We start from the raw sequence: 18,040 nt of genomic DNA, 5'->3' as shown, positions 1-18,040 counted from the left end.
TTCAGTCAGATTCTTCCTTTGATGAAATGTTTGCTTACTGAATAGTCAGCATATTTATTTTCACAAATATATTCATTGCTTTCACAGGACACTGACATCTATGGAGTGTATAAGTGCATGTAGAATTTTTTAAAAATTAAACAATGTTCAAATTGAATAAGGTGCAGTAACAATACTTTAATAAAGGAGTACTTAATAACTCCAAGTGAATATGTCTAATTGACATTGGCTAATATCTGCAAATACCAACAGTATTTTTTATATAATTTTGTACCATGTTTTATATCATTGTGTGGGTTATGTTTAATTATTTGATAGAGGTATTGCAAAGTTCAGTTCAAATAATAATAGTGGATTAGTTTGTTTTTTCAGTAACATTTGTAACATTCTACCTTCATTTTTTACACAATTTTTAAACCTAAATTCATAAATAATGTTTTCACTTTCAATAAGAACAGCAGTACTAATGTTCACTAACTGATAAATACAAGCTTTAATTACAGAATTTTCTGCCTAATTGATTTAGTGATGGAATAGATGTGGTGGCTGTTACTGTCGAACACTGAATTGAAACACTCAATGAATACTCATTAACTTCTCATTTATTACCCATTATTAACTAGTTGTATTTTTAAACTGTGCACTCTTTTCTCGAGATACTCCCTGAAAATACTGGATTCTTGGTATATTTCAGTGACAAACTTTATTAAACATTTGACTTAAAACATTAAAAATAAGCTTGCAGTAATACTATTAGAAAAAAGAATTTTGTTTAAATGTTTAGTTTTATATGAATAAGCATTTAGTGTTTCTCTGTAAATCTCAATCTGTTGTATGTTCTATGATAAGTGCAGTCTGTTATGTGTCAGAAATTATCTTAGAATGTTAGAATGAGTCAGTAAAAAAAGAACATAATCAGTTTTTCCCTTGCAATGGGCATACTGATTTCTCAAAGTCTGTCTTAGTGGATGGACACTTAATGAGTTATTTAATGACCTCTGTGTTTATTGATTTTTATGATTGATTTAAAATACAATAAAAAACTTGGGTGAAATCACTTTGAAGTAATTGGTAGTTTTAAAATGAAGTATAAATTGTGTAACATTAATTTCATGTAGTTGCAGGAGAAAGAATCTTCTGCTATCCAAATGCATAACCACTTGAAAAAGAAGAATGTTCAAGTTTAAAATAACTTACAACAAACTTCATAGGGTACTGGATATAATACTTAAGTATATTTATGTGTGTCTTCTACCTTCTGTAACAGGTTTCACATTATACTGCAACCAGTAAATATGAAAACTTCAACTATTTGATAGCCATGTGGGTAGTAATATGTATTACAACCTTAATTGAAAGCATACACCTGTTAAACGAAATACTAGTAAAAATAATAGCCTGTATACTTTGAATTTCAGGATATATTATATTTATTTTTCTTAAATAATTTTCAGATGTGTAGAGCAACAATATTTGTAACAGGAGGAGCAGGATTTGTTGGATCTCACACAGTGTTGGTGTTGTTAAATGCTGGTTATGAAGTAGTTGTAGTGGACAGTCTTATTAATGCTGTACCTGGTGAGTAATTGTTGTATTTGTTATATAGCCTGCATCATTGTTATATAGCCTGCAAAGCTTCTTTTCATGTCTTTTGCTATTGTCTTTCCTTCTAATGGAACTCCTCCTCTACTCATGATCTCTTATTTGAAAACTTTACCAAATGGCTGTGTCAACTTATTTGTCTGGTGTATGCATTATCTTCCATGATTCCACTAACCAGATTCGTCTTTTCACATTTTCTCTGACTGCTCACTTTTGTTTTCCTTTAGAAAGGATAGTGCAGGATGACTCATGGACTACACTTAACACTTTTAGCATGCATTACCTACTTCATTTGGCAGTCTCTTCTTTATCTGGCAATTTCTTTTCTGTATCAAAAATTGCAACATTGTCAGGTTGAAATGAGTAACCATGCTTTGACTTGTGTTCACAGACAGTGGGAGGGGGAGTTGTTATGTTCTTTAACATATGCAGGAACTTGTTTGTGGTTTCACTAGTGTAAAAGCTGCCATATGTTTCACAATTCATTTGGTACATAGCACCTGAGGTATCAGAATCTTGTTGTGTTTGTTTTGTTTTTTTATAAAAGTGGCTTTAGTTTTCTGCAAGCAAGAAATGCAAATTGTACATACAAATTGACATTTGTTTACATTTTTTCCCAAAACTTCCTGATTGAATGTGATACTTTTGAGATGAAAGAAACTGTACAGTAAATAGAATTTTCATTATTTGTGTGGTGACTTCAGATTATTTATTTAGTGTATAGAGGACTTAGTGGTGTAGGACCTTTTTCTTTCCCCAGGCCTTATGAAGGCTATGTTGTAGTTGAGCTTTTTTGTTCATAGTTGATCATGGAGTACATTTTTATAATAAGATTCTATATGATGTATATCACTATGTGGAAGCAAATTCATGTGTCTTGTTTTTTTTGTTAATAAAATTATTTACATAGCATTAAAAATTTTATCTTGTTAATATTTATCAAAAATTGTTTAATATATTTACATTTGTAATCTATCATGTGGTAAAGAGGTTGGCTTGAATAAATGGAGAAAGAATATTATTTTGTAAGTGTTTGTTCATATTCAGAAAACTGTGGAATGCAGACATGCCAACATCTATCATAACTTCCACTGAAACTCAAAAAAAGGTAAGGAGAGGGTGTTACAAACACAACACACATACAAAGAAGATGAAGTAAACTTGTAGCTTATTTAACACAAATTAGTAAAGTTACACAAATTAGAAATTGTAATGTAACACAATATAAAAGATGAAACATCAAAGTTCAGTTTTGCTTAACATGTTGTGAATAAGACTGTAAGCTAATTTAAAGATACTTGATGTTTCTAGCACAAAAAGACTATAGGTTACTAATATGCTGCACGTGTACTGGTTAATAATGTGCCATGCTGTAAAGTGTAACATTGGTTACAAATGAATTGAACTATTTTGTCTTTTTTATTTTAGAAGTCAACTCAAGTTTTTGTCTTTAATGTAAGAATATATAAATTATTTAGAAATAAAACCCCACTTGATGCCTGTAATAAAGTGCTAAAATACTACAAGTACAAGTCAGTAAAATATGAGGTGTTGGTTTTGATAACAGTAGAAAACAATAAAGAAAAAAAATAATCATATAGCTTTTCCATATGGTAAATATTCTTCAAGTAGACCCCATTTTACCATGTTTGCTGTACCTTATTGCACTGCACCTACAAAATATTTAGCATTAGATTTAGTCAACAATGTTATCAGATATTGATTTTTATCAATTTTTATCATTATTATTTTGATAATAATTCTTTTTGTCTCTAGCATGTTTTTTGTTTGTTGGTTGTTCACTGTGAGTCACAACCTCTTTGTATATCACCTGACTCTGTTACACCATCAGGTTCAAATCAACCTTTAGTTATCAATTTTTCAACCTCAGAGTGAACTCCAAACTGAGTGGACATACTTGTACTTAGCTCAAACAGCTCATAGTTTGATTGGAATGCTACTAATTGTTCCATATTTTCACCTGTTAGCCCATTGCACTCCTTGACACTTGTTTCTGAACAGTGACCAGGTTTTCTCTGACACTTTTTGACATCAGTGGTATTTGGAGTATTACTGAACTGGTGAGTGATGGGGTATCTGAACCATAAAGCCTCTTCCACTAAGTATTTGCTTAGATATACTGAGCCATAGCTCAAACTTCTTCCACTTTCTACAAGCTATTTTTTGCACAAAACTTTGCTAAACTTGCCAGCACTTTCTTTTCTTCAAGTTTAAGGTGGCATGCCATAATTAATATCACAACATATATATACTATTGATTTGTTCCCTATTGAGGGCCTGTCTATGACATTTTGGATCCTACATATTTGCTGCCAAAGGAATTGGTTTAATACAAAACTTGTGATGTTTATCAGTGAAATCCAGAACTACTTTCTCTTTTGATTTTAGTGGTAGTAATGTTTGCCTCACGGTATTAATGCTTTCCTGCAAATATGCTAAGAGTTTCAGAATTTCATACAGTAGTACATCAAGTCCCTCAAACTGGTTTATTTTGTATGTGTTTTGAACAAGTATCTTTATACTACTTACGCAAGCCCAAAATGTATTGTTGATCTCTTCTGATAGTATTACCTATCTGCACTGACTCCATGAAGGCCAAATCTTGTAGGACTTTTTTTTTCTTTACTTTCAAGAAGGCTGTTGCACATGATCAAAATTGCATCCTTTCTTGTTTTGTTGGACAGTTTGAGAGTTGTACTTTCTGTTGTTCTGCTTTCCAGTAATGATAGCTGATACACTGTGGCACAACTTCACGTATTTTATCTTTTTTATATGAGGTTTGCATAGTTTGTAAGTCCAGCATGTCTCCAAGAAGAAAGCTGAGACCATTGACTGCATTACTAGTTGTTGTGATGTCAGAGAAGGCTTCTTCAGCTAGAATCCAAGCAGTCTTTATGTTTGCAGTGCTGTGTGTTAAAGATCTTTAATGACTGCTTCTCTGCAGTGTATTTATTGGTATGTCTTTCATTTTTTGTAGTGGTTTGAACATAATGAAGTTGTTAATACTCTCATCATGTATGTTTGACCATCCATCAAAGATCACTGCTGCAAAATCAGCATTTTTATTGGCTTGTTCAATTTGTCATAAACATGAAAAAATTCTACTTCCAACATATAAGTAGACAGTGCATGTCTCTAGTTAAAGGGGAGTATGGAAGATGGATAAGGTTGAAAAATCTTTTCCAATAAATATTCAATATTAATGTCAAGAATAGACATAATGCATAAGTAACATGAGTCAAACTTTCATCAACTTTCTGCTGCATGTTGTTGCCCATTGAATGGAAGTAGAATTTTCCTTTCAAGGATGGAGTTGCAAAAGTGCAGCTAATAGATGGATTAGTTGATGTGGATATACTGATTACCACAGTAGTTCATGATTAGCTAAACTAGTACTGGGTTTGACTGGTAATTGTTGTGCTTGCTCTGTTTATTTGAAGATTAGCGAGAACATTTTACATTTCATTGAATGATTTTACTGGTTGGTGGCATTTAATCATATTTCTGAAAGAAGTATTTGCATAGGTACACTTTTTCCACACATCCAAGAGTATATGCAGCATTGTTTTGCAAAATTAAAGAAAGAAAAAATAAATGTGAGGGGAGGACAAGTTTGATGTTAAATATTAATAAATGCATATTAAGGTTTAATATGTTTAGATAATTTAGAGATAGCATATTTTTCATTAATATTACTAGTAAAATATTATATTTAAACTTACATAAAGTTAATTATACAGGAACCGTTATGTAAACAGACCAATTGTGTATAAATCTGTTTGTCTTAAATTTAATGTCATCAACTATTTAAATGTAAGATTTCATGGTAATTAACAGAAGATGAATGTGTATCTTTTAAATATGGAAAAAATAAACATTTGAAGCCTGGGAATATTCAACATTAATTAACAAAATGTATAACTGCAGAATAATAAAATAAGTACAGCTAAAGAGGCAATAGAAGTAAGTCATTTTAAATCTGAAACAGATTATTGCTTGATTGTTGCACTCATAAGATTAAACAAATCAAATCTGGAAAATTACATTCATTTTGTTCTTACTATATGGTATCATTTAAAGTAACATCAAAAACTTGTAATAAAATAACTTGCAATAACAGTTCACGATCTTTATTTAAAGTGAGGACAGGTAAATAATGCAACAAAAAGTATTGTTTCCTTTTCTTCACAGCACTGTAAAGATCATTCCACTGTATGTACAGTAGCATACTAACAGTTTGAAAGACATGATATATGATTGACAAGTACACTTATCACCAAAACTGTAGCACAGGTGCTGTGAGATGAGATTTTCATGCAGTGTTTTTTAGGATTATACTGTAGACCACATTTCACAATGCATACCAGATTTCATGGTATCTGCTGTTTTTTGCTGCCACTATAGTATATTATACCTAAAAATCCTGAACCTGCATAGAAAACAGTTGTATTTTGATTATGTAAAACAGGATTCTATTTGATTATTTTTATTTTCCAGGCTGTAATGTGGTTAGATGTGATTCAGCATATTGCTATTCAATTAGCCTTTTGAAATGCTGGCATCTTTTGGATATCTGATGAATTATTCTCCATGACCTCAAATTGGTAAAAGTTATTGGTAATTGATGAAAATGTATTTTAAAAGTTTATGATAATGTAAAAATTGAAGTTTCCTAAAATTTCTGAAGCTTTCCATGAAAAGTTTTCAACCCTTTGCAACCCTACTTTAAAGAGAATATCGCTCAATCCTACACATTGCATAAGGATGTGGACAGCAATGTCCTTCAGTGGTTGTTCAGGACAGCTGTTTTAACATCCACTTTTGTTACAATAAGAATAACCAATCATGTAAGTAGTAATAATTATCTTGGATAAATCTGAAGTATGTTGCATGCTAACAAACACTAAATTTAGCCACCCTGGTCTGGAAATTTATCTTAGTTATCTGGTATATAGATTTAGCATGAATAGCTTAAGGTAGAGCACTCTCTAAAAATTATCTTCTCTTACAAAGAACAACAAGTGTACACACTTTATGTTAACTGTTCCAATAAAGATGGTCCATTTTGTATGCCAGTTTGTCCAGTGTCATTACTTCATTTTATATTGACTCGGTTATTAATAAATGTTGTATTATTTTATGATTGATATTTTGAAATAAATCTTCTTTTATCTAGCAGACCTATCCAATATAGCCCTCAAGTTAGCTTAGTTTTACCTGCATATACTACAGTGAATTTAACATATTATTGAGTTATCCAGGTGTTTGTGAACCTGGAAGTGTCCAAGAACTTGAAAAGAGAAAAGTTATCCCCAAACCTGGAAATGTCACTGAAAGCTGTATCTTCACTTTTATCTTGTAACCTGCACATCTGTGAAATTCATACTGCTTAACCAAATATGTTTTGTATATTTTAACATGATCTTGGTTTGGTTAGTCAGTCAGCTTGAACATCATTCCCTTCTAACAGTAATCACATGTACTATGACAGCCTTATTAATTGCCCTTTTTTCTCTTTTTCTCAGAACTATTAAGTAAAAGTTCCTTCTTGGCAGGTATATTTTTATCAATAACATCCTGTGCAAACAACTGCACTCAATGTTTTTCTCACTTGATGAGGATATTCATCCTTTCTGTATGGGCTTGGTCATTTTGACCAATTTTGGAATTACTATCTGATTATGAAGCTACATGTATTATACCTTTTAGTGAACTTTCTAAGTCATTTGTGTACATAAATTGATTTTTCTTTAAATTAAGTATTTTTATTAAATATTTGTATGTGAATTTATGGAGTTAAAAGTTTGACTCAGACCCTAACTAATCTAAGTGTGAGGTGATTTTAATGTTAAAGAAGTTAATTTAAAAAGTAGAAGTGGAATCTTCAAAATATACAGAAATAAGATAGGTAACTTAAGGTGAAAATGCAGTTGGCAAAAAATACAAACTTAAGGTTTGAGACATAGTTTTGACATTATTTCAAGTTATAAATCTCTGTTTTGACTTCATTGTAAATATTTTTGATAAAAGGAAATATTTTGCCTTTCCAATTTATGGTTTACCCTCTTTTAATAGTAATGTACCATACCCTTCTGTTATAAACATTATAACTTTGCAATTTAGATATTGTAAAATTTGTAAAAATTACAATATTTTATCAGTAATGTTGAAATACTGATACAAAAATTAATAGTTAATGGATTTAATAAAGAAACTTTAAATAAAATTATAAAACTATTCTGTAACAAGTACAAGAATATATTAAATATAAATATTAGAGAAATTTTACTTCAGATTTCTTAACTATTTTTAGTTATGAATAAGGTCATTTAACAACTTGGTAATACTTTATGTGGATGTACACCTTGCTGGATATAAAGACTTGTTTAGAACATGATAGTCATAGTAGAATTAGTGAATGGGTGGTGGTTGGGAGCTATGCTAGTTGGGATACTTTATGCTAATATAGTTCATTGTGCTGTCAGTTAGTGCCTTTCTACCATATTGGGGGCTAGAATGCTAACTTTAAAGTGGTAAGTTTTCAACTTACTTACCCACAAATGGGAGTACCTTATTTTCTTTTTCTTATTTTTATTTCAATTAATTTTTTTTCTTTACTTGGGAGAGCAGTCACCTTTTCACAAATGTTTGTTGGCAGTAAAAGGTGATATAGATGTAGGCTGTTGTGGGCTTGAGTGCTCACATCTCTCCTAATTTCTAATTTTATACCTGTTGCTGCTCTTTTATTTCTTATGTGAGATTGGCAAATGGAGGTTAAGACTGATAGGCAGTGTATCACACTGCAATGTGGGTCATATTTTCACAGTCACCTCCAAAACCTAGGGTACATTTTATAATTCCACATTATCACTTGTACCCTGTGATCTTTTCAATTAGTGCAGCATTTTTTATTTAACTTGTATTTGTTTCAGCTTGTTTTTTAAGTTATAACAAACTTGTATATATATATATACACACAAACACACACAGGTTTTATACTTTTGTGAGTTGTAAAGCCATATGTATAAATAGCCATATAAATTTTTCAATTTGTATAGATGTATGCAAATATAAGGCAGTGTATCATAATATTTTAATATTTCTTATAGTTGTCAGATTTCTCACTTCATCCACTGGCTATAGTTTTGCAGCAGCTGGGCAGATTTCATCTTATGATTTAATCTCTTAACTTTAAAAGGAAATATTTTAAATTCTCTATCTTTGTCACTTGACCACTCTTTTCTCTGAATTCTTTTTTGAAATTTATAACCTCAGTAATAGGTTGATACCAGTTTCAATTAATTACAAATGCAAACTACACATAATTATAAGTGCAAAAGTAAACTTTAAACATCCCATCTCCTTAAATTGCTGATCTTGCATGAACCTTCTACTTGTGCTTTCCTCTTTTATCCCTGAACAGTTAAGTTTTCACAGGATTTTATGCCACTAGCTTTATTCCTTATCCTCACTGTCTTACCATGTAACACACAGAAATTACTGTTTAGATATAATTTATTCCATTTTAATATATAACTCATAGGAGTTAATGTTCAGACACTGTTTATTACTCCTTAACAAGTCCACATACAATATAGCATTTAAAACTAATTCATTATTCCTTAAATTGTGCCACGTAGAATATAATTTTTAGTGAAAGTAAGTTGCTTCTTAACATATACATTTTATATTATGTTTAGCCATGGTTCAAAATCCTGGACATGTACACTTAGTTCTAAACTGATGTTTGGTCACATTTAATTACTCCCTACTGTGTAAATGTAGATGTTGTTAATGTTTAGTTTTAGTTAGTTACTCTTTAACAAGTAACACAAAAATGTTAATATTTTGTTCTGGTTCATTACTACTTAATGTTTTTTACAGAGAAGATGGCCTGCAGTTGCTTTGCTCTAACAAAACAACTTACTCTACCATGATCTGTAAATGACCTATGAAACAATGAAAAGGAAGCTACCTTGGGATATGTTACAATTGATTTTTTTTTTTTCTGTTGGTTCTTCAAATATCTTATGTTTTGCGGTTTTCCCAGTTGCTATTGAGCTTGTAACTAAATTTATGGCTGAAAGGTCTTGGAGCAATTTTTTACTCTCAATACATGGAAATTGTGGTTTATGTTGGAAGATTTATTGTTAGCTATGTGAAATTAACAGTTAGACATTATCCAACCCATTGTTGACACTTCATTATTTTGTCCAACACCAAATGAAGGCATTTTTTCTTATTCTCGAGTACTATCTTGTCTCCGAATTTTAGGGTTCTGTATAGATCTGTCACCTGATGAGATGGAGTAATTCCGCACACTTAACAAATTCAACTTCATTTTGTTCCTTTTATTAGGATCATCAGTTCTACTGAGGATGAACTGGATCCATTGTTAGCATGTATGTTAGTTCAGTTTTTGGCTTATACATTTCTCCCAGTGGTTGGTAGAGTCTACATGGGAGTTCTATCACTATTAGTGAATACTGACCCATAACATCAGCTTCTTAGAACACTGGTACTCAGAATATATTATGTCTATATACAAGGTTTCCACTGCTTTGTTGGATCAACAGCATTGTCACCTATTGTTGTATACCTTCATGAGCTGTGAGGGCTTAGTTCCAAGTACTTCTGAATATGTAGTAATCTTAATCATCAGTTCAGAAACACTGCTACTCCTTTGGTCCTAAGTGGTTATTCAACTTGCATTTTCCCCACTATTATCTACTGAACCTGTAGGGTTTCTGTCTCCCACAGTTCACCAGTATTTTGGAGCTGGCTTCTAGATTTATCTATGTCTTTTTGGTCTAGGATAGTGAGAGAGAGAGAATCAAATTTAACCTTCAAAGTTTGTATTATTTCTATCAATTGTTAAGCTTATAAAGACAGGAGATTGGTGTCTAGTTGTCAATCTTCCTCATCTGTATCAATGCTTAGATTCTTCAAGGCTTCAAAGTTAATCATTTCTCAATCTGTGTTGATTTTTTTTACTGGAATTGTAGATGTCCAACTTGATTTTAGTTGGTTCCTATCTGCATTTTGTCTTAGATGTGGAGTCCCACCATTATTAGTGTTTATGGTACATAAGGGTCAGAACTGTAGTTCCATGTACTTTCCTTCAGTCTTACAAAAGCTTAACATGGGTTCTGCTGTATCATACAAGTTTTCTAATTTGCTTCATTCTGTCATACTGTGCACATACTATTCCATGTGTGACTGGTTACTGCTGGCAACAGCTTGTCAATTGTTAGGCCATCACATCCTGATTCTACTTTCAGGTACAACCTGGTAGGCTTCTATTATTTTTTAAATTCAATATGTCATCAGTCTGGGTATTTTTATGTATCCTCTCATATCTCAGTTAACCTAAGCTGTTTCTCATCCTGCTGAATGCTGTATAACAGGATGCCACACTCTTACATCTCCTTCTACTATATGTATGGTTTTTCTCTTCTGGAAATGTGGGAATCATTTGCATCGTTTGTGCCTTTGAGATAAGAACACAAGCACTCCTTTTATTGGTCTTAAAGCATCATGTGATTATACACATCTATTTCCTGGTTTTCCCTGTTTTTATAGCAGGGATCATTCTTTGATCTTGAGCATTTAGGTCTTAAAACTACTACAATTTGGGATCTTGTATTGCCACCTCATCATTTTTTTCCTGAATGCCTCACTTCAGGAATGGAGTACATATACCAACAGTCAGGAATTCCAGAGTCTATGAATGTATGATGAGGATTCCCTTCTTGCTGTTCAACAGGCAAGATATCATGACTTGCTAATGTACTGCTATTTCCATAAAAGTGCTGAGAAAGACTTTTTCTGTGGTGGTAGTGACTAGGATTCATTCCTGTGTCTGTTGAGCTAACCATAAATAGAAACATAAAGGAAGATTGTTACATTCACTTGAAGAATAGTGCCAACTTAGCATAGAAGTTAGCAAGATCTGGATGCTTCGTGAAGACAGTATTATAGTCAGTATTAATTCAAGTTCTAATAGGGGAAACCTTAAATAAATTGAATTCTGGCCATTAACACAATAGAAATTGTCCTTTTCAGGATTTTTCTTAAGGCAACATCTGGTTAGCAATCGGAATGTAGGGTGCTGATTAGTATGTAGTAGTAAAAAATTATTGGTTACTTGACCAACCTAAATGCCAGTGTATATTGTGGTCCACTTCCAGTCAAAGTATATTTTTTTTATTGGCCAGATATACTAGGAAAAGAACAAGGAAATGTGTAGTGTGTATGGTGTATCATTGTGTTCATTAGTAACTGTATGTGCACATGTGAAAGGATACCATTGCAAACTAATTAAATGTATTACTTAATGATCAAATAAAGCCTGAACTTAGGATCACTAGTAATTTGTGTGTACATGTTTTTAAACAGTACTCTGTGCATACAGAAGAGTGACTGAAATTGAATGTTACTGTGAATGTATTGTGGCATAGGATAGTAAAATCCTCTTATGACCCAAACACAAAATAAAGCTCTTAAAATTTAAAAATAAAAGTTGTCTTATTATATTTTGACTGATGATTTTTAGTAAGTACTAACTTTTAAACTGTGTAGTTCTTAGTAGTTGACAAAATGAACTTGTACATAAAAGCATATAAGGTACTAAAGTATTTTTAATGTCATGTTTATTCCACCTTGATGTGGTTCTTTTTTTATTTTCAGTGATCCAACAACAACAGTGAATGATAATTTTGCCAGAATATAAGATTTATTGAGGCAACATTTTGAATGAAACTTTCAGTGGAAAAATAGTGGAAGAATACTATTCTCTTGTATAGTGTACACTTCACAATTAAGACAAAACAAATATAGAAAAAAGTGCAAATTATGTGCTGATACTTACAGTAGTCCTTGGTGATTACATAGGCTACAAATCATGACTGTTTTTATTGATTGAAAAAATTACATTTTAATGCTACAGCAAAGTCATTACATATTGGTTTATTTAAAATTTCTAAACAATTCAGAAAGTTAAGTAAAGATTTATCCATTTGGTTTATATAGGATTTTAAAGTAATTTTTATTAAGCAGACTACTGGTTTCAACTTCGCAGATAAAGATGGTTTTTTGCCTGAAAGCTTAAGAAGGGTACAAGAATTAACAGGAAAATCTCTAACATTCTATAAAGTGGACTTGTTAGATAAAGAAGGTCTAGAAAACATTTTTTGTAAGGTATGTTATCAACTATAGAAGGCCTGTAATACAAGTTTTTATAAACATTTATGTAGGGTATTTTACTTTGTTTTAAAAGAGATCTCATATATATTTTTAAATATATTAAATATTGTTACCCTTAATTTGCATTTTAGGGTTGTAGAAAATAAAAGGAACCAGAAGAACAATGTTTGTATAAAATACTAAAAGTGTCACTAAAATATTATTATAAAATTTATTTTTAATGTGCTATCTATATTAAAAATATGAATGTGTTGCTGTTTTGACAATTTTATAATTCTAAAGAATTTGTACGTATGTGCATACAAATGTGATCCTTGGTGCATACCTACTGGTGAAGCATACACTTTGGATTTTTCATATTCTTATCATATGTGAATTAGATGAATTTGGTTTTGTTTTGTTTTTATCTTAATTACGTATTTTGTTAAAAGTTAACGATTTTATTGATTTTTTAAGACCTCTCAATTCAACAAGTTTCTTTAATGGAGAGAGAATTAAAGAGGTAGATGCTAAACATCTAAATTCAAAATCTTTTTTTATAAATATAGTGCTATTTAACTAAATATTAAGCTTTTGTAATTTATTCACAGTATGTTGGATTGTGATTCTGTGAGCAAGATAAAACAGCTTCATACCAGTTTAATTTGTACCTTCACAGCATAAACTTGAATATGTCATTCACTTTGCTGCTCTAAAGGCTGTTGGGGAGTCCTGCCAAATTCCACTGGATTACTACCATAATAATATTAGTGGGACCATTAGTTTACTTGAGGTGGGTAATTTCAAAATAAGCTCTTGTTCCTCTTTAACCTTTTTGCAACAGGCTTGGTATAAAGTAGAGTCTGTACACACACTTGCATTCACTTAGTATTTATACTGTGACTTTTAATATGGCATATGTATCTTCACAAACTTTTGTAGACTTTTAGAAAACATTACAAATCTTTTGTACACAAAAAAGTTTTTTTTTAATGAAGAGCTTTTACAAAAGATTTGTTTGTGAATTTATTTGTGAATATTAAGTCTGTTTCGTTTCTAGTCTTATTGCAAAATGATTTTCGTGTTATGATTAAAAATACTATTCTTCATCACCAAAATCTCAAATTTCATGTACGTAATCTCTAAAACCTCCTACATTTTCAAACATTTGTTTTCAGAAAACTTTGAATTTTGTGTTATTTTGCATACCATAACTCTGTACGAGGTTGGCCAATTTCACCAAGCTTTATAAACACAAAAAAAATCGACATTTAAATTTTCTTGTTTTTCTTTTTAGAATAACTTAAAATTGTAACAGTAAATCACATTTGTTTATCTTAAGTAGCCTTAAACTTGTAAGGACATACACCTATTTATACTTATTTTTATTGCTTTATGTCCCTTTGAACCATATATAACTATTTGTGCCATTACAAGTTGTAAATCAGTAAGAGAACTTGAGGCTCACCTTATGCTATCAAATTACTTAACTCACGAGCTACTCGTGTACCTCATTAAAACTTTTTATTATATTATTATTATTATTCATTTCACATGATTTAGAGACATTTCTATTTTTACATTTTAGCTGCTTTTATAATAATAAAGAATACACAAGAAAAACAAGAAATAAAGTACTTACCTGGATTTTTTATTTTGCTTTTATTATACTAATGGTAGTACTGAACTAAATAGTTTTTATTAAATTAAATAATGCACCCACAGACATATAAAAAATTAAGTACAAAAAGCAAACAATGTCCCATACCTATAAAACAAATTTTGGCTTTCTAACTATGTGACAAGAACCCTTAAAAATTCATCCTAGCTAGTTAGTATTATTTTTCCCTGTGGGAACAGAACTTGTACTAAAAGAGAAATTGACAGTATCCTGTTCAGAAAACAATGTAATACATCATTTGATAGATAAAAACGTAGGTTTTCTAGTGGTTATACATAATTAACAGTAAGAGAGAAATATTAACAATCCTGAAAGAGAGGATGAAGCAATAGGAGTCAGATTTTTTATTTGATGGTTTTGTAACCAAACAAATTCAAAGGCTGAAACAATTGTGCTTTGTTTGAGCAATGATGATTTGATAATGAATAATTTACATTAAATTTCATACTTGTTGGAAGGGCAGTGAATAAATTAAAGGAGGGGGGCAACTAGAGTTAAAATGTCATTTCTCACACTATGGGAAATTACAGGGTTTTTGTAATATTATGTTATGAAATTAAGAACTTAAATTATATATGCTATTAAATATATACTATTTGATGCTTGGCTCTTCAGTTGGGTTGAGTGTAGCCCTTCTTTTTGACAAATATTAGTTCAGTGCATTGTTAATGGAAGAGGATCCACCATCTCCCTGTAATTTTGAATGCAAAGTGGTCCCATCCCAGATCCTTGGTTGAACACAGTTTGTTCCACATCTCCATATAATATTGGAAACAAGTGGAATTTACCTTACCCACTTAACTGAGGAGTGATGATGTGTGTTCAAAATTCCAGATCAGATGAATTCTGCCTGCTCAGGTTGTACCTGGCCAGTAGTGATGATAGATCATATTAGATTCCATCTACAGTACATGAATTAAGTATTAGGTGAGGAGCATACCTGTTTTGTATGGTAGTGCAGTTTCTCCACTGAGGTGCTAATCTTCCTTAAACACACCCATGATATGTGCAGATTCCTTCAGTATCATAATACTCTTACTGGCCCTTACACCTTATCTGTATGGGATTCTATCTGTTGTGTGAGGGAAGATAAGTATGTTTTGGAAGTTAATATTTTCTTAAATTACAAATTTGGTTTCAATAGTACTTACCTCCTTTCACACTCTTCCATCCTTCCTACCCACTAAGAGCTGTTGTTGGAGACTGCACATTGAATCAGTCTAAAAAAAGAGATAACATCTTTTTCAAAGCCACCAAGATGATATAACCAAATTCTTTGCACAAGTTGACAGTCTCTGTTTCTGCATTGACATCGAAGGATTGTTCTCTGCTTTGGGTTGTGACCATGACCCGCAAGAGTGGCATCTCTTTATTGATTCATCAGTGTTAAGCCTCAAAGCTGTTCTGTTACACAATGATAATGTTCACCCTTTAATACCTGTTGGCTGTGCAGCGCACATGAAAGAAACCTACGAGAACATGGAAATGTTGCTGAAGCACATCCAGTACAGTAAGCATAACTGGAATGTCTGTGGAGATCTGAAAGTCGTTGCTCTGTTACTGGGACTGTAGCTCAGCTATACAAAGTACTATTGTTTCATTTGTGAATGGGACAGTTGTGCTAAAGAGTCGCATTATTCTAGACAGAGTTAGCCACTCTGTAAAAAGCTAGTTCCAGGACAGAAAAATGTGGTGCATGAACTGCTTGTCGACCTGGCAAAAAATTTTTTGTCTCCTCTTCACATAAAATTGGGACTTGTGAAGAATTTTGTGAAAGCAATAAACAAAGAAGGTGAAGGTTTTCATTATTTAAGGCAGATGTTTCCAAGAATAACTAAGGCCAAGATCAAAGAGGGCATTTTTGTTGGCTCTCAGATCAGACATGTTATAAATGACAAGTGGTTCGAAGATCTGTTAGTTGGGCTGGAAAAGATTGCCTGGAAAGCCTTCAGAGTTGTTGTTGACAATTTTTTTGGCAATTACAGAGTCCCACATTACACTTAGCTGGTAGACACACTTCTCAAAGCATACAAAACGATGAAGTGCAACATGTCACTCAAATTCATTTCCTCCATTCACACTTGGACTTCTTCCCTGCAAATCTCAGTGCTGTCAGTGACAAACACAGCGAAAGGTTTTGCCCAGACATTGCTACAATGGAAAAACGATATCAGGGCAACTGGAATCTGTCAATGCTTGCTGACTACTGTTGGACACTGCAGTGTGATGTACCAGACATTGAATACAAACAAAAATCAGGAGCAAAACACTTTTATGTTGAACTTAATAGCATATTAGAAACATAAATGTAATTAAATACGTTATTGCCGGTAAACAGTTAACTGCCTATTTCTCAAAGTTCGTACGTGATGAAGCAAAACCAAAACTATATTTGTGCATACTCACCAGGTACCTGTCACAAGCAGCAAAACTTTTTTAAAAAATTGTTGTGCAGTGATATCAGCACTGGATATTACCACTTTGAATAGCATCTCCATTCAAAATAGCTTCACATTCACTGAGTATGTATATTAATACTTATCAAAGTCAAGCTGATATGTCACTTTAGCATTTCTTTTCTTAAGAATAACATACTCATTTCATGCTTAATGGAGTTTTAATTGTAGTGTAGTTCTTCAGGGTATGAAAAATTAATCCAGCACTGTTGAATATTAGCATTTATGCTAAATAGTTGCTAAAAAATACCCATCTTTAAAGTGTGTAAAGCAAACTGTGCAAGACAAATAAGGAGAAAAAAGTTAAAATTAACTGCTTTTTTTACTTGCATTTCTCTGTTTGTAGTATTTGCTAGAATGTCTTGTACAGCTGTTACTGCATATTTTGCACATGTAGTAAACATTACTTACCTTACATCATTTAGGTCTGAGGAAATGGAAGTTGGTCCTGAATTTTTCATCCATTAGCCTCTGACTGTAATTTTTCTCTCTCTCTCTCTCTCAGCTTCTGTTTGTCCAGTTTTTAAGTTAAATCTTTTTCTGAGAAAGTAGGTTTAATTCTTTTGATATTGTACAATTTATTTTCTGCCTAGTTTGTTAGATCTTTGATTTGTGCTAATTTTTTGGAATTTGGTATTACTTGCTTCCTATCAGAATATATTCTTATTTGAGTGCTCTTACTGAAAATGGAAATTTCATGTGGTATTTTTACCAGAAATCTTTCAGCAGTTGTAATTTTATATGATTGAGCTGGATTGTTCTGTGAGTATCATCTCAGTCTAAAACTGTTTTTTGTAAACTGAATATTAACAATTGTCTTGGTTAAACTTAAATGCCTCTCAAGCATTGCTTTTCAACAACATGCTCGTTCCATACTCACTTAATTGAGTCTTAATTACGCTATAAGTTCTACTTCCTTTGGGTGTGCATATTCTTTAGAAGTCAGTGTTCTGGTGAATCATGCTCGCATATACTGTCTTTCACACTATTGGCAGATAAGTATGATTCATATCATTTACAATAATTTTTAGCATTTCCATATTTTGGAATTCCTTGATTTTTAAACTATGTTCTCCTAGACCTATCATCTTTGTCT

At 31.8% G+C, this 18,040-nt stretch overlaps 1 protein-coding gene across 8 annotated transcripts in view; it reads left to right on the top strand.

The window, feature by feature from the left end:
• The window catches only part of LOC143230444 (UDP-glucose 4-epimerase-like), a 69,057-nt gene that overhangs the window by 12,904 nt on the left and 38,113 nt on the right, over positions 1–18,040 (top strand). For 4 of the 8 annotated variants that reach the window (XM_076464008.1, XM_076464009.1, XM_076464007.1 and 1 more), the window contains 3 exons: positions 1,455–1,578; positions 12,704–12,822; positions 13,487–13,600. In XM_076464008.1, coding sequence (XP_076320123.1) covers positions 1,455–1,578; positions 12,704–12,822; positions 13,487–13,600 — 357 coding nt within the window. Of the gene's footprint in view, positions 1–1,454; positions 1,579–12,681; positions 12,823–13,486; positions 13,601–18,040 lie in introns of all 8 variants that reach the window. The other 4 variants (XM_076464010.1, XM_076464011.1, XM_076464012.1 and 1 more) reach the window with 3 other exon arrangements.

The sequence above is a fragment of the Tachypleus tridentatus genome, chromosome 10, assembly GCF_004210375.1.
Source record: "Tachypleus tridentatus isolate NWPU-2018 chromosome 10, ASM421037v1, whole genome shotgun sequence".
NCBI classification, from domain to species: domain Eukaryota; kingdom Metazoa; phylum Arthropoda; class Merostomata; order Xiphosura; family Limulidae; genus Tachypleus; species Tachypleus tridentatus.
This window is presented reverse-complemented; position numbering and strand designations above follow the sequence as displayed.